General features: G+C 34.4%; 2 protein-coding genes across 5 annotated transcripts in view; one reads left to right on the top strand and one right to left on the bottom strand.

The window, feature by feature from the left end:
• LOC106053972 (uncharacterized) overlaps positions 1–25,003 on the bottom strand; it is an 80,931-nt gene that overhangs the window by 52,012 nt on the left and 3,916 nt on the right. The window contains exon 1 of one of the 2 annotated variants that reach the window (XM_056026577.1): positions 4,261–4,356. The exons of the other annotated variant lie outside the window; for it this stretch is intronic. The gene's annotated coding sequence lies outside the window, so the exon portion shown is untranslated. Of the gene's footprint in view, positions 1–4,260; positions 4,357–25,003 lie in introns of those variants that run through there. 2 annotated transcript variants of the gene reach the window in all.
• LOC106057803 (uncharacterized) lies at positions 6,753–23,339 on the top strand. 3 transcript variants are annotated; one of them, XM_056026584.1, is made up of 11 exons: positions 6,753–6,850; positions 12,647–12,691; positions 13,473–13,569; positions 14,786–14,904; positions 16,002–16,034; positions 16,420–16,443; positions 16,743–16,775; positions 21,044–21,155; positions 21,427–21,487; positions 22,207–22,252; positions 22,611–23,339. In XM_056026584.1, the coding sequence occupies exons 1-11, from the start codon at positions 6,823–6,825 to the stop codon at positions 22,721–22,723; spliced, it is 711 nt and encodes a 236-aa protein (XP_055882559.1). In that variant the 5' UTR covers positions 6,753–6,822; the 3' UTR covers positions 22,724–23,339. The 3 variants fall into 3 exon arrangements, with proteins under 3 accessions (XP_055882559.1, XP_055882560.1, XP_055882558.1); XM_056026583.1 differs by lacking the exon at positions 6,753–6,850 and adding an exon at positions 9,243–9,386; XM_056026585.1 differs by lacking the exons at positions 6,753–6,850; positions 22,207–22,252 and adding an exon at positions 9,233–9,386.

Below are 25,003 nucleotides of genomic sequence, written 5' to 3'. Positions count from 1 at the left end.
GAAAAACAACCAAGACTATAATAACAGTAATGACTTTGGTACTAACACATTTAAAGACGTACTAAGCTTAGTTGTTAATGTGGTGACGTAAGTTTGTTTTGCGGTCCGGTAAGGTTGTTATTGTGGTCCCATACGGTTGTTATTGTGGTCCCATACGGTTGTTATTGTGGTCCCGTCAGTTTGTCAATGTGGTACCGTAAGTTTGTTAATTTGGTCCCATAAGTTTGTAATTGTAGTGCTTTACGGTTGTTTTTGCGGTCCCGTAAGGGTTTTATGGACGGAAATGGTAATGGATATAAACACTCCACTACCTATAAAATATTTCCAATGGTTTGCGTCTCAACTATTCAAACTCCTGGCTTTAACGTGTGGAACTATGACGAGCAAATGGCGCCTAAATCAGTTTAAGTTACATCTAGAATGGACTCACTACCCTTGGCTAGGAGAAGAGAAATTCAGTATTCAAACCTATTCTAATTTGCGGTCATACCTTCCCCCCAAAAAAAAAAAAATCGGGAGGTAAACCTTAGGTAGCTAAGCACGGTTCCACGACAATTCGTTCACTGACATTTTGTTCACCGACAAATCGTTCACGACTTTTCGTTCACGCGACTATTCGTTCACCAGACATTTCGTTCACCAGACAATTCGTTCACGCGACATATCGCTCACGGACTATTCGCTCACAGACAACTCGTTCACCGACAACTTGTTCACCGACAGTTGGTTCACGACAAATCGTTCACGCGACTAATCGTTCACGAACAATTCGTTCACAGACAAATTGTTCACAGACAAATCGTTCACTGAATATTTCCAAAAACAAAAAAATTGCTAGAGATCGGGCCTGATCCGAAATTCTTTGTAAATTTTTGTTTGTTTGTTGTTTATATTTTGTTAACGAGGACAGTATGTAATAAAAATTATACTTAAAAGAAAAAAGAGATCTTACAAGCAAGCTGAAACATTTAAATGGGCCCTCACTTTACTATAGGTAACATTTTTACTTTCAACATGTAGGCCTTCTTTTACACTCATGTCCATTATGTGGTCTTGTTCGACCTACCCATATTTGCTTATCTTCTTAATAGCGGTCCAGATGTTTAATTAACATACCCATTTTATTGATATCTTATTAACAAAAACAAATCTTATCTTATATAATACAGACGTTTCTTCAAAAAAGAAGATGATTACGTCCTACGCGTCATGCATTCTGCCAAGTCACTGGTTTTCCTGGCTAGCTCAGACACACTAGTATTTTTTCCACAATCCTTTCAGTGTTTTTACGAGAGATAATTTAGATTTTTAACAATGGTACTAGATTTGGTACAATATATGGTTTCACTGTTCAACTCTGAACGTCACATACTAGATACAGATCTAAGGTTAATACTTATCAATTAAGACATCTAAGAAAAAAAAACTAATTACATATACAGCACTAGGAAATATTTTGGTTCCCTATCAAAAAATTATAAATTTATCGCAATACAACAAAATAAAATTGTTTCAATAAATTTGTTATTGAAGTCCAAGCAATCAAATTAGTCTACCAATGGGTGGTCACATATAGAAACAAGTTAACTAAAATAAAAATAAAATAAAACTTCTTTTAAACTTGATGGAAAGTACTATACTAGTGTCTAGTAGATATTTTCAATGTTAACAGATTGAACATGTGTATAGGCAATGTCCAATAAAGTTTTATTTCCAGAGGAGCCAGTCTGTCTAGCACTTAACTAGGTGTTAACTAGAGTATCCAGATGAATGGGTAGATTCCCGGTAGATGAAAAAAAGAAGGGGGTGTAAAGGTATATTAAAGGTGAAAGTAAAAATGTTACCTATAGTCAAGTGAGGGCCCGTTTACATTTTTCAGCTTGCTTGTAAGATCTCTTTTTTTTATATTTTTTTTATTTTAAGTATAATTTTTACCACATTCTGTCCTCATCAACAAAATATTAACAACCACAACAACGAAATTAAATAAACTCGGATTTGACCTGATCTCTAGAAATTTTTTGCATTTGGAAATAATAGCTACAAAAGTTTTAATGTAAATAAATTAAACACGCGACGAGAATATATAATATAAACAATATGTTACTATCCAGTGAACGATTTGTCTGTTAACAATTTGTCCGTGCCGTGAACGAATAGTCGCGTGAACGATTTGTCGCGTGAACGATTTGTCGTGAACCAACTGTCGGTGAACAAGTTGTCGGTGAACAAGTTGTCTGTGAGCGAATAGTCCGTGAGCGAATAGTCGCGTGAACGAATAGTCTGGTGAACGAAATGTCTGGTGAACGAATAGTCGCGTGAACGAAAAGTCGTGAACGATTTGTCGGTGAACGAGATGTCAGTGAACGAATTGTCGTGTCCCCGGCCCTAGGGCTTAGACTTGCTAGAGAAATGCATTACAATGTATGAAATATCTACATCTATATTTTTTTTTAAACAAGTTTTAAAATCATTTTAGTTTTTTTATTTTGGTATCGATATTGAAACAGGAAATAAGAGTATAACTAGGGATGATAAACCAGAAGAACACATGATTCAAACAAAAAAAATATTTGTATAAAGCAGTGATGGGGTCCGTGACGAACTTCCATCCGGCCCGCCAAAACGTTGGTTCAAAGTGTAGAAAATCTCCCCACCCCTTCTAAAAAATAAAAGTTTGAAAAATATATTTTTTATACTTTTCTCTGATGGATTGTTACCACGAGCTTTAAAAGTTGTCTTTATGTAAAGGGAATTATGAGTCTACCAGAAGAATTGAACGAATCTTTTTGTGGAACATGATAATAAACCAACACATTTGTTTTATAGAGAAAGTGTAGCTGTTTCAATAAAAACATATAGAATCAGCATAAGAAAATATGACAGCATCTTTGGTTTAAGCCGCGAATAAACGATTGTTAAACTACGCATAGAGATTGGAGAATCGATTGGAATGTTTACAAAAAAAAAAAGAGAGAAGAAAATGAATTAGTGTTAAGGCTAGCTACCATGTGGCTAACAATTAAAGTAGAGAACTAAAGCCATTTATTTTCCGGCACGTAGAAAAAGTAGATTTAAGATAAATTTCAAATACCACAATTCATCAATGTTAATACTAGGCCCGCGGGTTTTTAGTAAAATAGTTTCAGATCCATTTCATGTCGCTTTTCTTTTTTACCTTTTTTGGTCATGTGGCCCGCGACACGAGTGTGGGAAATTTAATTGGTCCGTAGGTTGAATTAGGGTGGGCATCACTGGTATAACGTATTTCATAAATATACTAATTCTGCCCCTTTTTTTTTAAATATCATCCTACACATTTGAAAGGATACCGAAGTTCATAGGTAAGTTATAATAAACATTTAGTTCCAAAGTATATACACACTTTGTTCTGACAGGTTTCAACATCAAAGTTACCCTTAAACCTCTCCGTCCAAGCATACGATGTAACAAAAAAAAATACAATTACATATAAACTGTACAATGAAAAACAAATGTATTTCTACAGGTCCGTTATACAAAAAAAATTAATTACTTTATGTTTACTGTTTCTTTATTTTTTGATCTCTTGACGAACATATTTCGCTGAACATTGCAAAGCTTGACTATGTTACATTATGTTTCAAGCAGGCTAATTATCATAATAAAGGTTTGTTTGTATCCAGACTTACCATAAGCTCGATTGTTTCCGAAAGCTTTGTAAAGTTTCTCACTAAGTCATTGATTGAGATAATCTCATGTATTGTACCAATGATACTCTACATTACATTGTCTAACACTTAGTTGTTCTTTTCTTTTTTTTTTCACAGTACAATTTCTATAAGTATATATCGTCCCAGGCTACATCCACTGCATTTACAACTCAACACGTGACCTATCTAAAGTGGCCAGTGAATTGAGGACTTTGGTCACTGACAAATAGTAAATGAAAGCAGAAGTATCTTACGAGCGTAGTAATGTAGTTTAAGATAGAAGTGTCTCAATATATGGATGGGTGGGTAGGTAAATAGGTCGGTAGATAGACAGACACACAGACAGACAGACAGATAGACAGATAGATAGGTAGATAGATAGATAGATAGATAGATAGATACATACATACATACATACATACATACATACATACATACATACATACATACATACATACATACATAGATACATAGATAGATATAGACTAAGATCTTATAAGTAGAATTGATGAGAAATAATTGAAATATGGCTTAGTAACGGAATAAGCAAATGTAAGAAGTTACATACACAGTCTATAGACCTAATAGATCCACTGTATTTTGGTATCCCCTAGAACTAATCCAGTTCTTATTGACGTACATATAACAAGCTCCCCAAAGTCTGGGAACTACGAACAAAATAATTGGTGACCTACGTAACACCACGTCAACAACAAGGAGGACACAAGACGGGGTGGGTGGGGGGTGGGGGGACACTGCCTAGGGAAGTATTTTACTGAAAGGGTTTTTTTTTTCTTTAGTTTATCGCATGAAGATACAATGTGACCTTGGCTACAGTTTGGGCCGAGATAGAAAGAGAGAGGGAGAGAATGAAAGACAAGCGGAGCCTTGGGAAGGTAAGATGAAGGTGTGTGGGTAATGCAGTGTGTGTGTGAGTTTGTGTTTGTGGGAGGGGGGAAGTCGGCTACCTTTCACGGGAATGTCCTAGTTTTTATACTGAGCCTGGCTTCCACACTGATTGTATGTTTGTGAGACTTGGACTGGAGGATTGTGATTGTGTTTTAGAGCCAGAGGTTGGGGTTAGCGATTCGTCCCAAATGAAAAATTTCAATAAAACCTTTTTTTTTTCCTTAAAGAATTTGTTTTCTTTTTTTGAATGACCTCATGCGTGTTATCGTCACCTTGCACCTCAACTTGGAGACGCCACTGATTGTAGCTCACTAGTGTGAGAAAGCCAATGTGTCAGGGGGGACAGAGAAAGTTCAGACATTTAACCGATTGCTGTGCTCACTAAGGGAACATTGGATTAGAATTATTGGGGATTTTAGAAAAAGTTGTTTTTTTTTCTTAACCAGTCCCCATGATTCTCTGTCTATCTGAGGGCGTCGGTCTATCTGAGGGCCGTCTGTCTATCTAAGGGCCGTCTGTCTGTTTCCAAAAACGGAAGAGTTATAAAAATCCTATTTCGATTTTGTTATAAATAAATCTCTATGCAACCACAACTTTGGGTTTTATGTCTTTCTCTCCTAACTGACGATACCAGCGTTGATTCCACCAGAATGTGGTTAATAATTACGGAGAGAAAGGGTTAAGTGAACCCGTGTTTTTTTTTTTTTTTTGGTTTTTAATTAAATATGCAAATTGTTGTTGTTTTTCTCATAATCTTACACCGTTTTTAAAACAAGATTAAAAATTTTAATAGTAATACCACAGCAAGGAAATATAATTGCCAGATAACAATTGCAGCTCACGATTATCTGTCAAAGACGAGGGTGTATTTGTTAAATTGACTAAGCTCATTGTTGGTTTCCTTTTCGTTATCTTACACCGTTTTTAAAACAAGATTACAAATTAAATAGTAATACCACGTCAATGCAATATTGTATGAAACATATTAAATTAAATGCCGACAGAACTTATAGCAGACTATCAGAATTTCACTTTCGTTTTTCTTGGTTCTAAAAAACAAAATTTCATATTGCAACTAATTTCGTTTGGATTTTCTTGTTGTTTCTGTCTGTAGGTTTTTTTTCCCTAAAAATAAATTTTAAGTCAGTCTATTACTAATATAAATGTTCTCATTCCATGTTTTTAGATATATGCTTCCAGCTAAACCTGTTTCTACTTTTTAAACTAATATGGTGTGAACTTTCTCAATTTCTGGCAGTGTTTTACTACGTTCGGGATTATCCAAAGGTGCTAGTCGCTAATCTTATGAATAAAAAAATGTTCCTTGTTATAAGAAATTCCTTCCATATGGTATAGTGTACAACACGTTTATAACATGTCTAAATTAAAGTGTTAGGCTGATATATTACTTAGGGAAAAGGTTTATTTATCATACTCTTAGAGAAAAAAATACAAAAGATTATTGTAAATGTAATATGAGCTTGTTAATGATTAATATCATATTTTATGAGATTTTTATGACTACTTTAGACAGATGTATGTATTTGCATTAGTAAATAACTTTAGTTGTTTAGTTTTAAGTAAGAATTCTAAGAAACGAAATGAAGCATTAAACATATTTTTTTAAAGTCATTGTGTTTACTGAGTACCTAAAGGCAGCATGGAAAAACCTTCTCCCAGATACCCCCTCCCCCCACCCCAACTGGTCCACAAATGAGATTGGACCATAGCGCTCAGAGCATGCTAAAAGCCATGAAAGTAGCGCTATATAATAGCTATATTTTTTTTTCGTTTTCCGGACTCAAGTCGAAATAGGTTTTTGTTTTCTTTTCAACATTTACACATGTTTTTTTTTAGTTAAAAAGTTGTGTATAAATTTGTTATCACTAAACTTTAGTTTTCAGAGACAGTCGATAGTTGAAAATAATTTCCCTTTTCCCTTATCATTTAAAAATGTACATTCAATTTAGCAAATCTTTAAAAATAATTGGGAAATAGGCAAATTATAGGTTTAAAACCTATTGGCGAATCTAATTTATTTAATTTTTATCTAATCAAATATGTATTTAAAAAAAAGAGAGCTCGAGGTAAGTACGAGGTCAACTAACAATAACAATTTTAAAAAAATGGCCTTATCTTCTGATAGTTGTCCAGTCATATCCTGTTTGCAACAATAATTATGCTCTCTTTTAATTTGTACCTTTAGCTTACTTGTAAAATAATGAGACATCTGGAAATACTTGCTAAAGGTAGGCTATCTAAATAATTGTAGTTGTATTTTTACATAGCTTAATTCAACTCACTCTTATCTTCTTATCTTATATTTAGTCATGCATATTAACCTATGACCTAAATTCTGCTAAGTCACTGGTTTTCCCGGATGGCTCAGGCAACCCATTCCATGCTCTTATAGCACTAGAGAAGAAGGAGCATTTGTACAAATTTGTCCTAGCATATGGAACGATGAACGAGTCTGTCTGTCTGTCTTTCTTCAGTCTGCCTGGTAAAATAGTTTGAACATGTTATTTCTATCACCCCCATTCTCGGAGCAAATTGAACTTTGCACTTGTACTTAGACAGTACATGATTTAAAAAATATTCAATTAATTACTGGTCATTACTAATTTTGTTTGATACAAACAAGGAAACTATTCCTTCAGTGTTCAATGATATGGTTAAATATTGAAGGTTTTGTCCCTTTAAAGAATCGTACAGTTTATTTCTCCCACAGCTATTCTAGGATCAATTTTAATCTTTAAACAATTATTTATTTTACTTAACAAAACATCAATCAATTAAAAAAATGAATCAATTAATATTTAGTAATTAATTATTCTGTTTGATATCATAAAAGGGAAAATAACGTCTACATTTGGAGTGATTTAGTTATATATGTAGAATGGTTCCCCTTAGATAAGAGCGATTGAGCCAAAAGAGACGAGAACCCACTTTAGGTAGTGCTATTATCACAAGCGATGGGCATGCATATCACAATGGTGCATGCCGGGTAGGGAAAGCAGGAGTTGTCGTGAAAAACAACAACTACTTTCTATCTTATCAAAACAAGTCAGTCATAAAGGTCGACAACAAAACAAGTCAGTCATAAAGGTCGACAACAAAACAAGTCAGTCATAAAGGTCGACAACAAAACAAGTCAGTCATAAAGGTCGACAACAAAACAAGTCAGTCATAAAGGTCGACAACAAAACAAGTCAGTCATAAAGGTCGACAACAAAACAAGTCAGTCATAAAGGTCGACAACAAAACAAGTCAGTCATAAAGGTCGACAACAAAACAAGTCAGTCATAAAGGTCGACAACAAAACAAGTCAGTCATAAAGGTCGACAACAAAACAAGTCAGTCATAAAGGTCGACAAAAAAACAAAAAAAAGACTAAACGTTTGAACAGAGCTGGTTGCGAAGGAACCTAGGAACAATCTATTGAGATGGTGTTATCAACAGAGAAACTCTTGCACGGGCATTCATCCCCTGAGTGAAGTTTAAACATTTCCTTTAAACAAGGTGAGACACATGTACCAATGTCAGTCATAATGTGGAGGCCGAAAAGAACAAAGTGAAATCATGGCCGACCTTTTAGAACAGGGCGTCGCACCTTCTTGGAAAACCTAAAATCCCTGGACACCTGCTGAGATGACACTATGGTAGCCGTTCATGACCGATTTCTGTAAAGAACTTGTCGCCCTATGCGCGAACGGCGAGAGAAGGCCAAGGTCAAAGTAAGTCTAAGACTTTGGAAAAAAAAAAGGGGGGGGGGCGAGGGAGGGAGAACTTTTGACATTAATGTGCAGATAAGAAATAAATCCTGGGCGGTGACTTTTCTTCTTTACGCTTGTTGAATGTATTTCTTACACAAAATTACATTAACCCTACTGCTAACCATTAGATTAACCCTACTGCTAACCATTACATTAACTCTAATGGTAACCATTACATTAACCCTAACTCTAACCATTAAGTGAATCCTAACTTGACTACAGCATCTAATTGTAATTAAAAACCTAACCAAATAATCTAGACATGGTACACTGATAACACCATGAGAACAAATCTACAAATACAAATGACTCTATTAATACCATTAGTATGCGTGTGTTTGAAACGTCTACTAGACAGCTAGCAATAATTCTGTTTCAATGTCAATTCATTGTAATAATTAGTTTTAAAGGATGAAAATTTCGTGTGTATTAATTTATTTTAGCTGACAAAAAATGTGTAAACCGAAATTCGCTAATTATAATTGTATCCAACTTTTATTGTGCAGTGTATTATTATTAAGAACAATGAGGAAACCCAATTACACGCAAGATTTAGGGCTATAAATAGGTAGAGACTTTCTTTGTACGTTACATGCTATCTCTCTCGTGCGCGCTCGCTCGCGCTGCGCGAGCTTACTCGTGAGCAATGTATCGCTAGATGGCGCTCATATTTTTGAAAACATCAATAAATAATAATATTTTATTACAATAATTTATTTTTTTTTCCTTTGCCAAGGTTTACATAATGTAAAACATGATTAATATATGTTTATCGATTTAGTTTTGTAAAAAAAAAAAAAAAAACTTCTACTCTTGGGGGATGCTGCTAATTACAAAAGTATTTAAAAATAAGGACCGGGTATCCCCTTTTTTTTATATTAGCATCTCAATCAATACATAGGCGGATGGTTGAGAAAGATTTGGATTTTCCGAAAAATTTGTATAGATGACAAGCATTTTTCAACCAATATGTCTTCAGACATAATAACAGATTTCATTATTACTTTAAGTATGTTTTTATTTCTAAATACTTTAATGTACTAGATCTTGACTTGTTTATAATAGAATTACAATTCATTATTAGAATTATCTATTCACGGCTCGCGTGAGACAAACATGGTTTCATATAAGTTATATATATATTACCCATGATGTCTGTTTCACCTAGATCAGAGTTTCTCAAACTGAGGTATTCCCAAGTGGTCCGCGAGAGGGCCGAAAGAGAATTGCAAAAAAAAGTGAAATTGTATACAATTAAAATTTGAAAGAAACGTTTATCCGATGGTATAACTTGAATACTTGTCATTTCGTCCATCATTATTGTTGAATGTGTCTATTAGGTACTAGTCTAAAATGACGTAAATTGGGGACTTGAAGAAAGTCTTCACTTGAATATACACGACGGGGTGTTGAACCCTTGAGCGCGAGTACATACTTAAGATCTCTACCAACCAGGAACTGAAACCAATGTGGAATCAAGGATACCCTAACGTCTGCATGACGGGGAATTATAAAGAAGTTCCCGCCTTCTTGTTCTGTACCACGTGACTCTTTGACTCGAAATGTTTGCTCTCTGTGACGTGCATAAATACTCATTAAATGAACCTTATACCCAAGTCATTATTTTTTTTATTTTATTTTAAACCAATGTAGAATATTTGTATTACACAAATAACAAACTAGTGTTTAAGAGGGAAGACCATAGACTTATATATTATATCTAGACTGGAAACCGGAAATAAATTCTTATCCGCGATTGATCGATTCACAGACCTTTATATATATAGATTTTTATGTACGTAAACTCTTTTTTCAGGCTCTAAGGGGAGTCGCCTCAATCAATCTTTTCTGTCTTAGAAAAGTAATGATCTTTAGTTTTCAAAGTTTAGAAATAATGCAAAATCATTTCTCTGATATTCACGCAAATATATTAAACGTAGCCATTTCCTGTTTGTTTCCATTGAGATAATGTTTCTTCTTCTTCTTCTTGAAACTGTCAGGTAGAGTTGAGCCTTCAGCTCTTGGAACTCTAAGCCAGCAAAAGTGAATAAGAGTTCCCTCTCACTGGCCTGAAAGAGAACAGTGTACATTGTTCTGTCTGACGGGTGGGTCAGACTCGCGGCAACAGGCCGCGTACACTAAGACCCCCGCCATTTTCCTTTTTTCTATACCAGGCTAACCGTGCGGCACACGCCATTTATGTAACGGCCCCTTGAGGAACAGCGCCTGGATTTAACAAGGTTGTGGGAGCTTACTTTACTTCTTTTAATTACTTTACAAAACAACGCCTTAATCCAACTTTTAAAAACATTTTCACGACATTTTTTGCAGTGCTAAAAAATCTTCATGTCCAGTTTAGATATAATAGTATATATAAGTCAATGGGGAATACATATTAGGAACTCCAATTATTACGTAAACACAAGCGATGTTGCCCTGACGCGCTAGTGTGCAAATGTACATATTATACCAATATGTTACATCTCTCTTCTTTAAGTCAGAAAGTATATTTATCAGAATAACTAACAAACTAGTCAACTAAAAAGTCAATTCAGTTAATCACAAATCAAGTCAATAAACTCTCCAACAAATTTATTTTTTTTTACTTACATAATATACATTTATGTAGCTTTTTTTTTTAGGGGCATGTTTTGACTATATCAAGGGGTCCCCGGGTCACGTTATATAGTTATTCTCTCGTAGATATTCAGGTGTTCCTTACAATTTAGTTTTAATCCTTATCATTGCGTGGCTTTGATATTTTGTTTGTTTCTAAAGTGTTTTAAAGGCTAATTCAGCAATGAAGTTTACCCTGTCATAACCCAAACATCCTACATTGACCTAAAGAATAGCGGGGGATAAACGCGGACGTCTGTATTATATAAGATAAGATAAGAAAACTTAAATATAGTTCATGATAATTATGAAGATAGGAACAATGGGTCCAGGATTCGAATCTCTGTAGGATTGTGATTTTTTTCATTTTCATGACTTTAGTTGGAGAAAGTAAATGTTGGTCGTTGTGCTGGCCACATGACATCCTGCTCGTTAACCGTTGGTCAAAGAAACAGATGACCTTAACACCTATTCCTATAGGGAACGCAAGATCTGAAAGGACACCTACTACTACTTAAGTTATACTCTCTCTATCACTCTCTTTTTCTCTCTCTCTCTCTATATATATATATTTATATTACATTTTATCAGTGGCCTATCTAGGGATTTGGGGTCCCAGGGGCTTGACATCTTTAGGGGCCCTTGCATTTTGACATTCGACATAAGATAATGGCCTAATAATTAATGTAAAAACAAATTTTTGACACTAATTTGGGGGCCTCCTCAAGTGGGGGCTAGGTAGATTTTCAAATTTCTACCCCCCTCCCCCCCCCCCAATTTATTTTCAACATGTCTTTTAATGTAGTCGAAATTCCTGCATCAGGTAACTGTTTGTGTGTGTAGGCTAAATTTAAATATTCTCTTGTGCCTACAGTGCTTCTATGTTATAGCTCTGTCAATAATTCTCTTCATGGCCCAATCATGCGTTACACCACGATAAAGTCATGGAAAGATAACTCTTTTATTTCTGAATATCGGACTAGAGTTACCCCACGTAACTTTCGCGGCGACAGAGAGCACAGCTCAGAAAAAAAAGGCTGGGGGGGGGGAAGAACAAGTAATCTTTCTTTTTATACATTCTATATTTGACTACATTTATGAGTGTGTGTTTTTTTACACACGTCATTATATGGTGTCATTAAAATAGTTGCATGTTTTGTTTTTTTTTTTGTAGCTTTGTTTTGATTTTGCCCCTTCGTTTCCTAACCATGGTAACCGCTTCACATATATTTCGTGGAGTCAACAGGTCTTTTAATGTAGTTAAAATTCCTGCATCAGGTAACTGTTTATTTCTATCAGTCACATATTTCTGGGAAAATGTTACGCTTGAACTTCGCAAAATGGCTGTAAGCTTTGTTTGAGAACATTGGGATAACTATGGCGAAGCCCTGTACGTTGTTCTTACTCACGGAAGCACAGTCCTACATTCTGCTCAACAATAGGCTGCCTACATGACGATAAATAGCGGCATATGCTACAGCGTGGGTCGACAAGTTGTCTAATAAATAATAGCATGCTCCTAGTTTTGTGTCTGACGTCAGTGATCCTAGCACTTAATGTGTCTATGATTTACAAGCCTATGGTCTTGTAACTATGACGTCTTTAACGTTGGATGCAAATAATAGAGTAACAAATGTGTATTTCCTTCTCCAGTGTGTTTACTGCTATTGGCACACCATGCAGCAACTGAAATACAAGGTAACTGTTTTTTCAACACGCGTTCAGTAAGGAAAATATGTCTTTTGACATTAGTGTTGTAATGCGCTATTCATATAAACACAATTTTACAAAAGATGCTTAGGGTAAACTATACTAATGTCTATAAAGGCAATGGATTTGTTTAAGAGCGCCTTCCTGAGCCTTGGAAGAGGAATCATGCATAGCCCATGCGTACGGCCACCTGACTCCACCTTGCTGATGTGATTCAATGAAAAGCAGCAGCTGTCGGAGGGGTCAGAACAGTAAATGTTCCCAACGCCTATATGAAGAATAAAACTGTTATGATAGACCAACATGTATTTGGTAGACAGATTAAAAGTTGGACTTATTGTTGTTGGTCGTGTGAGTGCTATAAAACTAAAAATTCTTAAAACTAAAAATATATTTAATTCAACTTTCTGCACAATATTTACGGTGAAAGTTAACGTTTCCTGACATTGTTTTCTTGAGAATAAGATGACCATGAGATATCGAAGATTAGGGCGTTAGGCGGTTGGACCATCATTATAAAGTACTGGTACATTACTTTCAAAGACATGGCTTTTAAAAGCGGTCTTTCATCAATGTTGCACAAATTCATTAAGTGTTTAACTTTACAACGTACATGTCTAATTATTCTTCTAATTTAAAGGTTCAATTGAATAATTAATATTTATCTTCTGTTGAGCATAGAATGTACTGAAAAAATGATTTATATTTTGTCTTCTATTGAGCATGGACTGTAGACAAAATTGATTAATATTTCTTCTATTGAGCATAGACTGTACTGAAGACTTCAAAACATGTGAAGATACTTACAAAAAGAATATTCTTGGTCCTCTGAATTCACAAACAAGCAAAGCGAATGACATTTGCAGGTAATATAATTATTATTGAAAATAGTTGACACAAAACATGTTTCCATTAGTTCATGATACCTCTGTGTGGCATTTTACGTCTCGTGAGACGATCTTTTCCCTTTGCAACTTCTTGTGTGACTAAAGAGGCCAATCCTTGATACACAGCTGCGATCACAGGCTGGGCATATGATGATACACTGAAGTAGAAACCGTCTTCGGTGTTCATGACAGCAAAATATTCACCGAGATTTCAAACCAAAATCAGATTTTTGCATTGTATTCAATTTTTGGTGGTCGTAGTTTTGCAATGGAAGTATAAACTTTTTTAATACTGGTCATTATCCATTGTGCCAAACCTGGTTAGAAGTTATGTTTAGGACTGAAAAATATGATTGTACGTGTGTGTGAAGTGCCGAACTAACCGATTGGCAACACAAGCTATAGTTTGGGGGCTCAAAGAAATAGTTAGCACTAACATATAATATTTGGATTTGCTAAAAGTCTGAAAGGGCCCCATATCTCAAATAGCTTGAGGCCTTCTCAAGTCTAAATACGGCACTATGCGCGTGCTACAAAAGAGAGCAAATATGGAGAAACACTAAAGTTAAAATATTCCGTTGGCTTTTTTTTTTCTCTACTGGAACAGCTAAAGAAATCATTCTTTTCGATAAACTCTTATTAAGCCCTGAGATATACTTTGTAAAAGAACGATCTACATACTGCCCCAGAATAGTGATTAAAAGACACACTATATGGAAAATTTGAAACCTCTGTGCAAATAATCGCATGATATCGGACGCTATTTGAAATCTCCAATTTATCAAAGAGAACAAAAAAAAAATATGATTAGTATTTAAAACTCTAATTGTGTTGTAAATACTTCTACAATACTTGAAGTCGAATATATAAGTTGTAAAGTGCTTGGCTTCCAAACCGAGTGATCTAGGACTCAGATCTCGCTGAAGACAGTGAATTTCGAGATCTAAGGACGCCCTTGAGTACAACCGACTCTATTGCTTACCTGACATTAGTTGGGGAGATTAAAGGCGCTTGGTCGTTGTGCTTGCCACATGACACCCTTGTTAACCGTCGGCTATATATCATCTGCCCTAAGTATAGAATCTATCTGTAAGTTATCCAACAATTAGCTGACTCAACATCAGAACTTTTTTTTTTACATTTGTATCCTAATATTGTCGTAGATCTAATACTTCTTTGTTCTCTCTATGTACAGAGTCATTGTGGAGCTCCAACAATGTCTTTCTGCTCTAACTTGCTCCATTCCACCAGAGGCCAAGACAGAGACTCTAGACAAGTATAGGAAAGGATTGCTTAAACGAAACTATTCATGTGGTATGTTTATTGATGTAATTACTAATTGATTAATAAGTAAGTAAAATAAAGTACTTCTTTCTTAAAATACTTTAAAATGCAAGCTCCTTGTTTTCCGACTTTTTCACTTGATCGGAACAAATATTTTAAAAACAAGAAAAAACATAAAAATACTTTTTAAAAAAAGCTTATAAGAAGTCTAATTGTATCAGATTGTATAGATCTAGACCAACAACAATAAGTAAATAATTCTGCGAAATTTAAGCTACATCCGGATTGGGTGTCGGAGAAATTAGGTATACAAACGTTTACCAGAAAGACAGAAGAGTCTTGAGAAGTTGACATTAAGCTTTGTTAATACGCTCAAGAAGCAGTCCAGTTTATAGAGGTCGCGAATCCTTTTTAATGTGCTCTTTTTTTTTCAAAGCTTATATTAGCTCCCTTTGTTTGTCTGGTACAAATCTTGTACACGTCTTTTCTCCCACTTCCCATTCTCAGATCAAGTTGAAATTTTGCAAATTTATTTATATTTATTGTCGATGACAACACACGAAACAAATGCATAACCAATTAGATAAATAGTTAACGGTGATTAATAGGTTATTTTTCCACTATATAGATTAAAGTTCCTCTATCAGACCTTGCGATCTGTAGGTATTCCCCAGGTGCCCATTAGAGAAAAATCCCAGTCGTCCCCAGGGTTCGAACCACGGACGCCGTTCGGAAGCCAAGCCCATTACCGCTCAGCCACAGCGCCTCCACTATATAGATATAGGGAGATAAGTAAGGCAGTAATGAGATATAAAGAAGTTATTGTGCTGTTTTTTCTTTGTTGTTTTTTAATGTATTTTTTCTTTTTACAATTTGCTTGTTTTATAGTAGAGCGATGGTGTTTGACATGTTTTGGATGCAATGTTAGATTTATTTTAATTGTTAGCCATATTTTTTAACGTACCGTTATTCACGAAAGCCTCTTGGCGGCATAAGTGGTATTCTTGGGTTGCGAAAGTTATGGGATCAAGCAAGTTAACGAAAGGCAAATGTAATGCATGAATTTATGTCATTAATTGTATTTTTCATTATAAAGTATTAATTGAAAATACCTTATTATGTCACAGATCCATACGCTGAACTAACACACCCTGTACAAGGTACGATCATATTTATCTGATCAATCTTTAAGTAATATAATAGAACTAGGTAATTAGCACCTATCCAAAGCTCGCTAAGCGAGAAATAAAGATACTGACGACGAAGTCAAATTATGTTCATAACTATGAATTTATTTATAATTATAGACATTTATTTAAAGAATATAGATAAAAGCATATTATTTGTAATTGTATTTAATTTTGCTCAAATAAAAGACACTATGTTGTTAGTTTTAATCTAATGTTTTTATCATATCTCTTTAAGAGTCTCAGTGTTAAGCAGTGTTTAATCTTCTAAATATGAACCGGAACAATAGTTTAAATTGTTTTTATTTTGATTCAAAACTATTTTTATGTTAATTTTTTTTCCTTTCCATCAAGACAGAAACCCCAAAATTTACCCAAAAGGGTAAGTATTTTTTATTTTTTTGCACTCTTGATTTCCTTGACATATGTATTCGGTTCAGTATGCTTAGCTATATCAGTAAATATGGGAATCTTGCTAAGAGTTATAGGTTCATCCATTGTTTAAGATATAGCAATATGCGCTAGTTTTATATTTTATATGTTTTATTTAATGTTTTATAGCTATTTCCTTTTAAATAAATACTTTTTTATAAACCTTGGTCTGATAAACATAAAAACGTAAGGACTTTTTAAACCCAATATGTAATAATTGTCTGATTCAGATTTTTACTCTTTGAACAGAAAAACCCACACATATTTACAAGTCTAACAACGGTAAGAGATATTTATTTTTTTCAAAATATCCATATCCATAAACTGTGTATGTTTAAAATCAAAGCTGAATCTGCTTCTGATAAAATTTCAAACTTTTAAATAAAAGCACATTGTTTTATTTAAGTGTGATTGGCGTTGAGCCTATAAAACATAAAAAATATATAAAAGCATATAGCACTTTGATCATGTATATGGGCAGCATAACTAAGAACACTAACCTTAGGACTAGTTCCTTGAGATTGAACTTGAGTGGCCAAAAGGCAAGAAATTGAACGCTACATCTCGTCGTATGCATTACATTTAGGAGATCTTGTTGATATTATAGAAATAAACTATTTAAATAATGTATGATCTTTTTGATGATACTATTTATTTTTTTCATAAAGATACTAGGGCTAATTGAGCAATAATCTCAATAAGCCATTCTGAAGAATTTGACTTTTATCACAGTAATATTTAAATTTAGAAATTTATTATAATAGTAGCAATGTCTTCAATTCCGATTCCATGTCTCGTAATCCACACCAAACGATTCAATGTTCTCCTTTTCTTTGCTCGTTCTCAATTCATTTCTTTAGCATGTTTGCCTGTGTAACCTTTGTTTTTGTTTAGCATGTTGGCCTGTGTAACCTTAGTTTATGTTTAGCATGTTTGCCTGTGTAACCTTTGTTTTTGTTTAGCATGTTTGCCTATGTAACCTTTGTTTTTGTTCAGCATGTTTGCCTGTGTAACCTTTGTTTTTGTTTAGCCTGTTTGCCTGTGTAACCTTTGTTTTTGTTCAGCATGTTTGCCTGTGTAACCTTTGTTTTTGTTCAGCATGTTTGCCTGTGTAACCTTTGTTTTTGTTTAGCCTGTTGGCCTGTGTAACCTTTGTTTTTGTTTAGCATGTTTGCCTGTGTAACCTTAGTTTATGTTTAGCATGTTTGCCTGTGTAACCTTAGTTTATGTTTAGCATGTTTGCCTGTGTAACCTTTGTTTTTGTTTAGCATGTTTGCCTATGTAACCTTTGTTTTTGTTCAGCATGTTTGGCTGTGTAACCTTTGTTTTTGTTCAGCATGTTTGCCTGTGTAACCTTTGTTTTTGTTTAGCCTGTTTGCCTGTGTAACCTTTGTTTTTGTTCAGCATGTTTGCCTGTGTAACCTTTGTTTTTGTTCAGCATGTTTGCCTGTGTAACCTTTGTTTTTGTTTAGCCTGTTTGCCTGTGTAACCTTAGTTTATGTTTAGCATGTTTGCCTGTGTAACCTTTGTTTTTGTTTAGCCTGTTTGCCTGTGTAACCTTTGTTTTTGTTTAGCCTGTTTGCCTGTGTAACCTTTGTTTTTGTTTAGCATGTTTGCCTGTGTAATCTTTGTTTTTGTTCAGCATGTTTGCCTGTGTAACCTTTGTTTTTGTTTAGCATGTTTGCCTGTGTAACCTTTGTTTTTGTTTAGCCTGTTTGCCTGTGTAACCTTTGTTTTTGTTTAGCATGTTTGCCTGTGTAACCTTTGTTTATGTTTAGCATGTTTGCCTGTGTAACTTTTGTTTTTGTTTAGCATGTTTGCCTGTGTAACCTTTGTTTATGTTTAGCATGTTTGCCTGTGTAACCTTTGTTTTTGTTTAGCATGTTTGCCTGTGTAACCTTTGTTTTTGTTTAGCCTGTTTGCCTGTGTAACCTTTTTTTTGTTTAGCCTGTTTGCCTGTGTAACCTTTGTTTTTGTTTAGCATGTTTGCCTGTGTAACCTTAGTTTATGTTTAGCATGTTTGCCTGTGTAACCTTTGTTTTTGTTTAGCATGTTTGCCTATGTAACCTTTGTTTTTGTTTAGCATGTTTGCCTGTGTAACCTTAGTTTATGTTTAGCATGTTTGCCTGTGTAACCTTTGTTTTTGTTCAGCATGTTTGCCTGTGTAACCTTTGTTTTTGTTTAGCCTGTTTGCCTGTGTAACCTTTGTTTATGTTTAGCATGTTTGCCTTTGTAACCTTTGTTTTTGTTTAGCATGTTTGCCTGTGTAACCTTTGTTTATGTTTAGCATGTTTGCCTGTGTAACCTTTGTTTTTGTTTAGCATGTTTGCCTGTGTAACCTTTGTTTTTGTTTAGCCTGTTTGCCTGTGTAACCTTTGTTTATGTTTAGCCTGTTTGCCTGTGTAACCTTTGTTTTTGTTTAGCATGTTTGCCTGTGTAACCTTTGTTTATGTTTAGCATGTTTGCCTGTGTAACCTTAGTTTATGTTTAGCATGTTTGCCTGTGTAACCTTTATTTTTGTTTAGCATGTTTGCCTTTGTAACCTTTGTTTTTGTTTAGCATGTTTGCCTGTGTAACCTTTGTTTTTGTTTAGCATGTTTGCCTGTGTAACCTTTGTTTTTGTTAAGCATGTTTGCCTGTGTAACCTTTGTTTTTGTTTAGCCTGTTTGCCTGTGTAACCTTTGTATTTGTTTAGCATGTTTGCCTGTGTAACCTTTGTTTTTGTTTAGCCTGTTTGCCTGTGTAACCTTTGTTTATGTTTAGCATGTTTGCCTGTGTAACCTTTCTTTATGTTTAGCATGTTTGCCTGTGTAACCTTTGTTTTTGTTTAGCATGTTTGCCTGTGTAACCTTTGTTTTTGTTTAGCATGTTTGCTTGTGTAACCTTTGTTTTTGTTTAGCATGTTTGCCTGTGTAACCTTTGTTTATGTTTAGCCTGTTTGCCTGTGTAACCTTTGTTTATGTTTAGCATGTTTGCCTGTGTAACCTTTGTTTTTGTTCAGCATGTTTGCCTGTGTAACCTTTGTTTATGTTTAGCATGTTTGCCTGTGTAACCTTTCTTTATGTTTAGCATGTTTGCCTGTGTAACCTTTGTTTTTGTTTAGCATGTTTGCCTGTGTAACCTTTGTTTTTGTTTAGCATGTTTGCTTGTGTAACCTTTGTTTTTGTTTAGCATGTTTGCCTGTGTAACCTTTGTTTATGTTTAGCATGTTTGCCTGTGTAACCTTTGTTTTTGTTCAGCATGTTTGCCTGTGTAACCTTTGTTTTTGTTTAGCATGTTTGCCTATGTAACCTTTGTTTATGTTTAGCATGTTTGCCTATGTAACCTTTGTTTATGTTTAGCCTGTTTGCCTGTGTAACCTTTGTTTTTGTTTAGCATGTTTGCCTGTGTAACCTTAGTTTATGTTTTGCATGTTTGCCTGTGTAACCTTTGTTTTTGTTCAGCATGTTTGCCTTTGTAACCTTTGTTTTTGTTTAGCCTGTTTGCCTGTGTAACCTTTGTTTTTGTTTAGCATGTTTGCCTGTGTAACCTTTGTTTCTGTTTAGCATGTTTGCCTGTGTAACCTTTGTTTTTGTTTAGCATGTTTGCCTGTGTAACCTTTGTTTTTGTTTAGCATGTTTGCCTGTGTAACCTTTGTTTATGTTTAGCATGTTTGCCTGTGTAACCTTTGTTTTTGTTTAGCATGTTTGCCTGTGTAACCTTTGTTTTTGTACGCTATTAGTTAACGAATAATAGACCCTGTATTTTAATTTGAGATTTACAAACACTTGTTGTAGTTATTTAAAGCGTCATTACAGTAAAAACTGCTAGCACGGTAAAACTTCTATAGAGCCGCGTAAAACTACTTAACATTAGAACTTCGTAAAATTCTAGACATTTAGAGACACCTAAAACTTCTTGACCGTTAGAGCCTCGTAAAAAATTCTAGACATTTAGAGCCTTCTTAACCCTTTCGACATTTGGAGCCTCATAAAACCGAGACATTTAAAACCTCGTAATAATTCTAGACATTGTGAGTCTCGTTAATCTCCTCCCTCGTCGTTCGGCACATTGGGCGGCAAGCCGCCTCCACAAAGATCTGTCACTGGCAATGTCTGAAGTCTCCTCTCACCTGTTGTCCACTATTCTGAGGTCCTCCATGAAAGTGTGGCGCCAAAGTTTACGAGGACGCCCCTGTTTGGTCTTTCCTCGTTTAGGACTCCATTTTATCGCTACTCTTGGTATGCATATTTCATTTTGTCGGACATGTCACGCAAACAACTCACTCCAAAAATCCGTCTTAGCCATTTTTGTTGAGCCATATTTAGTCTTTTCTCAATTTAGGCAGATGACATCCATGTCTCGCATGCATATGTTGCTGTTGGGATGACGATTGTGTTAAGAAAGTGTATTTTCGTCTCAAGTCCATTTAGAGCCTTGTAAAAATTATGGTACTAAAGGACAACATTCCCACATCCCAGACTTTTGTTACATTCACATTGTTACGGACACAATGATGCTTGCTTTGATGAAAAAGCATTCAAAAAAAATGTTCATGCTTTGTTTCCTAGAATGCACTGTAAACTTAAGTACCTGCAAGGAAGAATACATGGAAAATATATACAAAAACAGTGGTCAAAATGATCCGAGTAAAAAGTTACAAATTCAAGCCGAAGCTTGCAGGTAAGTGACAATGTTAATGTGTTGTGTAGATTTCATTGTTTATGCAATCTTCACTACTTAATGAATTTTAGTCTGAACGCTGCTTTTTTTTTTAATAAGTGAAATGCTTTTTAAATTTATCTATCTATCTATCTATCTATCTATCTTTCTGTCTATCTTTCTGTCTGTCTCTCTATCTGTCAATGTCTTTTTCTCATTTTTCTTATGCCATATGCTACATAATCCTAAAAGAACTATTTTAACTCTAATGCTCCTGTGTGTATTGTATCAGGACTGCCCAAACATACGTTACATGTACGAGACAATGTGGTGAGCACCATTCTATGGAAGCAGTAAGTACAAATTTTGAGCTTCATACCTGTCTCAATGTCTATTTCTCTTCTTTACTTTTATCTTTATATCTTTCTCATTCTTTTCTTTTTTTCTTTTACCTATTTAGTTTTCCCTGAGCATTTTTTTTTCTTTTGAGTCATATTGGCTTTCTTCTTTATCAACAAAACTCTAATTTTTTTACTGTCTTCTCTCTCTTTCTCTCTTTTACTTTCTCTCTTTCTCTCTCTTTCTCTGTTTTTCTCTCACTTACTTTCGTTTCTCTATTTCTCTTTCTCTCTCTCTTTCTCAATGTGTTTTTTTTCTCTCTCTCTTTCTCACTCTCTCTGTTTCTCTCCCTTTCTCTCTCTCATACTCTCTCTTTATCTTTTTGTTTCTGTTTCTCTCTGTTTCTCTCTTTTTCTCTCTCTTTCTTTCTTTTCTTTGTTTCTCTTTTATCTCTCTTTTTCTTTCTGTTGTTGTTATTCACTCTTCTGTTTCTATCTCTTTTATCATTGTGTTTCTCTCCTTCAGTTTCTCTCTCTCTATATATACCATTCTTTCACTACATCTTACAGTATTGATACATTGGACTAGAGAAATATATTTTCACCCTTAGTTAAACTTTTGTTTTGTTTCTCTCAATTATTTTTTGTCTATTTTGTTTTGTTTAAACTTTGTTTTGAAGTTTTAGGACAGTATTCGAATTTTCGTATTAACATTGAGTAATTGTTATCGACAGACAGCAAACGTGTGTAGGGAGATGACCCAGAGAAATATTTCATGTGGTCAGTTGTTTTTCTTACATTATCTTGTAATAGGCCTACCTTTAGAATAAATTTGTTTCTATTGACCTTCATTTTCCCATTCATTTTTCTTATCATCTATTCTCTCTCTCTCTCTCTCTCTCTCTCTTACTCAATTTTCCTCCCATTGTATATTTCGCTACGTATTATAAGTTATGTGATTTTAGTGTAAATTCTGCCTTAAAATGAAATTGGAAATTTTTATCCTTATTCTTCTTGTATTATATACAACTTCTATCCCTAAAAATTTTAGTTATTTTCAAAAAATATATTACTTGCATATTTCTTCTAACTGTGGTCATTTTGTCCTTTCTCTTCTGACCTGTGGTATTCTCATCAGAGCTAATCCTTTGCGACACCAAGACAACGTTTAATTCTGCGCCTGGATACACACATACATTACGTGTCCTGATTAATGCCGTCCTTTTATCTGTCGTCTGTACTGCAATATAGATCAATCCTGGGCCTCGATTCAAGTACAATTTATACATGTCAGTGATTTTGTTGACCTAGATCAATGTCCATGTGACAGGGAAGAATAGAGAGACATAAGAATGAGAGTAAGACTGAGTTGTTGTCTTGAAGATCAGTTGTCAATATTAGCTCGTTTAATATAACAATGGGGTATGTTGTTATTTATGGATAACTTCCATAAACGCTTAATCCCCAAGCCTAGGTTCCTATATTTTCGTTGTTTTTCCATTATTGTTATTATTATGTTATAAACGAACGAGTATTCATTCTCTGGCGTTGCCAGGGTCGAATTTCGTTAAAGAGAAACACAATTTATTGTCGTGTCTTTATGTGTCCAGGACTTTCCTGGTGATGTAGCAGGTTTGATGCAGTACCGCTCTCTTACGGGCAATGAGAATGTTCCTAGGAATGTTATTATTTTTATTATTATTTGCATTATTTAAAGACATTACTTTTGGACTAGTCTTAAAGATGCGTTTAAACTGAAAATATATCTTGTTAGTGCTTAAATTATTTTTTGCTCACTTTTATCCAAATCGATTGATTCTGAAACAAATGATAAACCAATTTATGTGGATCTTTGTAACTGCAAACTCCTTTTTGAGTTTAGTAAATATGCGTCATTCTCTCTTTGAATAATATTTTTGTGGATTATTTTTGTTAAATAGCTTATTTAACAATGTTTTTACCCTTTTGAAAATATTGAAGCATTTTGTATTCTTAAAGAATTAATGAATGCTACTAATCGACCTGTGGCGTAGCATACGCCCCTATTTAGCAGGGCCACTGCAACCTATGAGACCGCAGTGGGTCCCGCACTTTCATAGGCCACGCGCTAATTCTATGTGCAAATTATTAAATTACTCTATTTTTATAACTTTTAACAGTTTCCCGCGGCCTCCTAATTTACCAAGAGCTCCTGGAAATCTCCTGAAATTGCAAAATATACGAAAAAGTCCTGGAAATATCCGGAAATTATTAAAATCTTTTGAAAACTCATACAAATCTCCTGAAATATAGACAAAAATTGTCATTTATGGTGTCCTTCAATATGGAAAACGCCAATCCTACTCGCGCTTAAAAAAACCCGGCATTATACAAAGCCGTAATTGTGGATTATGGTGAAAGAAGCTTCTCGCCCCTCAAACTAATGAAGAATTACTTGAGGGTTAGAGAGTCGGGGTGTGTACATGTCCCGCATGGTCGGGCGACAAAGAGAATTATATATTAAAAAAACGCATACAAATTCAATCATTCTTTCATTCTGTTGTTATCATTCTGTAACATATCAATACTTGTGACAGCAATTTTAAACTTATGTCATAAAATTGCCAAATTCTCTTTTTTTTGTTTCTGTAAATGATTTAAGCTATATTAAATTTTAAATATTTATAATAAGGTGGCTTTAGTATACAAATTTACATATTTTTTTTTATTTCTGTAGCAAAAAAAAAAACATGTTAAAAGTACATGGTGGCATAATTAATTGTACTTGCTTACTATAAATTTGGCATTTAATTTTGTCTTTGCATATTACTTTTAAATATGTGACATTCCAAGTATCCATTGTTTGAAATTCTATTTATTTTTGTCTAGTCAAAATAGTTGGTGCATGAGTCATGTAAAACGTATACAATTGTATATACATCCCAGTACCAAGAACAAAAAGATATTTGTAGAGGTCCATGATTGCAGCTACTTTACTTGGTTCTTTTTGTAAAGTCCTACCACTGACCTATGTTTTCTTGTTGTCTTTGTGGCTATTTAAAAATGTTCACATTTAAAATCTACCATTACGCTGAACGTGCGCTCAGTAAGCAGAGTGCACACATTGTATAGATCTAGTTGTCACTGCTCTATCGCCACCTTAGGCAATCACTATATAGCCAGTCTGTTGAGAATTTATGTAACCGCAAATTGAAATGGCTACCCACTAAACAAAGATAGTAAACAAATCAATTCAAGACATATGAATAAAAGAAAGGTATAGTAAATAAATACATTTGGATTTAAAACCTTAAAGTTACAGATCAGTTAGCTATAGACTTATATATTATATCTAGACTGGAAACCGGAAACAAATTCTTATCCCCCATTGATCGATTCACAGACCTATATATAGAGAGATTTTTATGCACGTAACTCTTTTTCAAGCTCTAATGGAAGTCGCCCCAATCAATCTGTCTTAGAAGAGTAATGATCTTTAGTTTTCAAAATTTAGAAATAATGCAAAATCATTTCTCGGATTTTCTTTAGAAT

This window comes from Biomphalaria glabrata, chromosome 4 (genome assembly GCF_947242115.1).
Source record: "Biomphalaria glabrata chromosome 4, xgBioGlab47.1, whole genome shotgun sequence".
Taxonomy (NCBI): domain Eukaryota; kingdom Metazoa; phylum Mollusca; class Gastropoda; family Planorbidae; genus Biomphalaria; species Biomphalaria glabrata.
Note: the sequence above shows the minus strand (reverse complement) of the source record. Positions and strands in the feature narration are given on the sequence as shown.

What these genes read in the sequence shown, in the direction of transcription:
- LOC106057803 (XM_056026583.1), top strand. Translation starts at nt 9,347, where the DNA reads ATGTCTTCAGACATAATAACAGATTTCATTATTACTTTAA. An exon ending in TATTTACAAGTCTAACAACG is followed by an intron (nt 16,776 to 21,043) that starts GTAAGAGATATT and finishes TTTGTTTCCTAG; the next exon opens with AATGCACTGTAAACTTAAGT. An exon ending in AGCACCATTCTATGGAAGCA is followed by an intron (nt 21,488 to 22,206) that starts GTAAGTACAAAT and finishes TGTTATCGACAG; the next exon opens with ACAGCAAACGTGTGTAGGGA.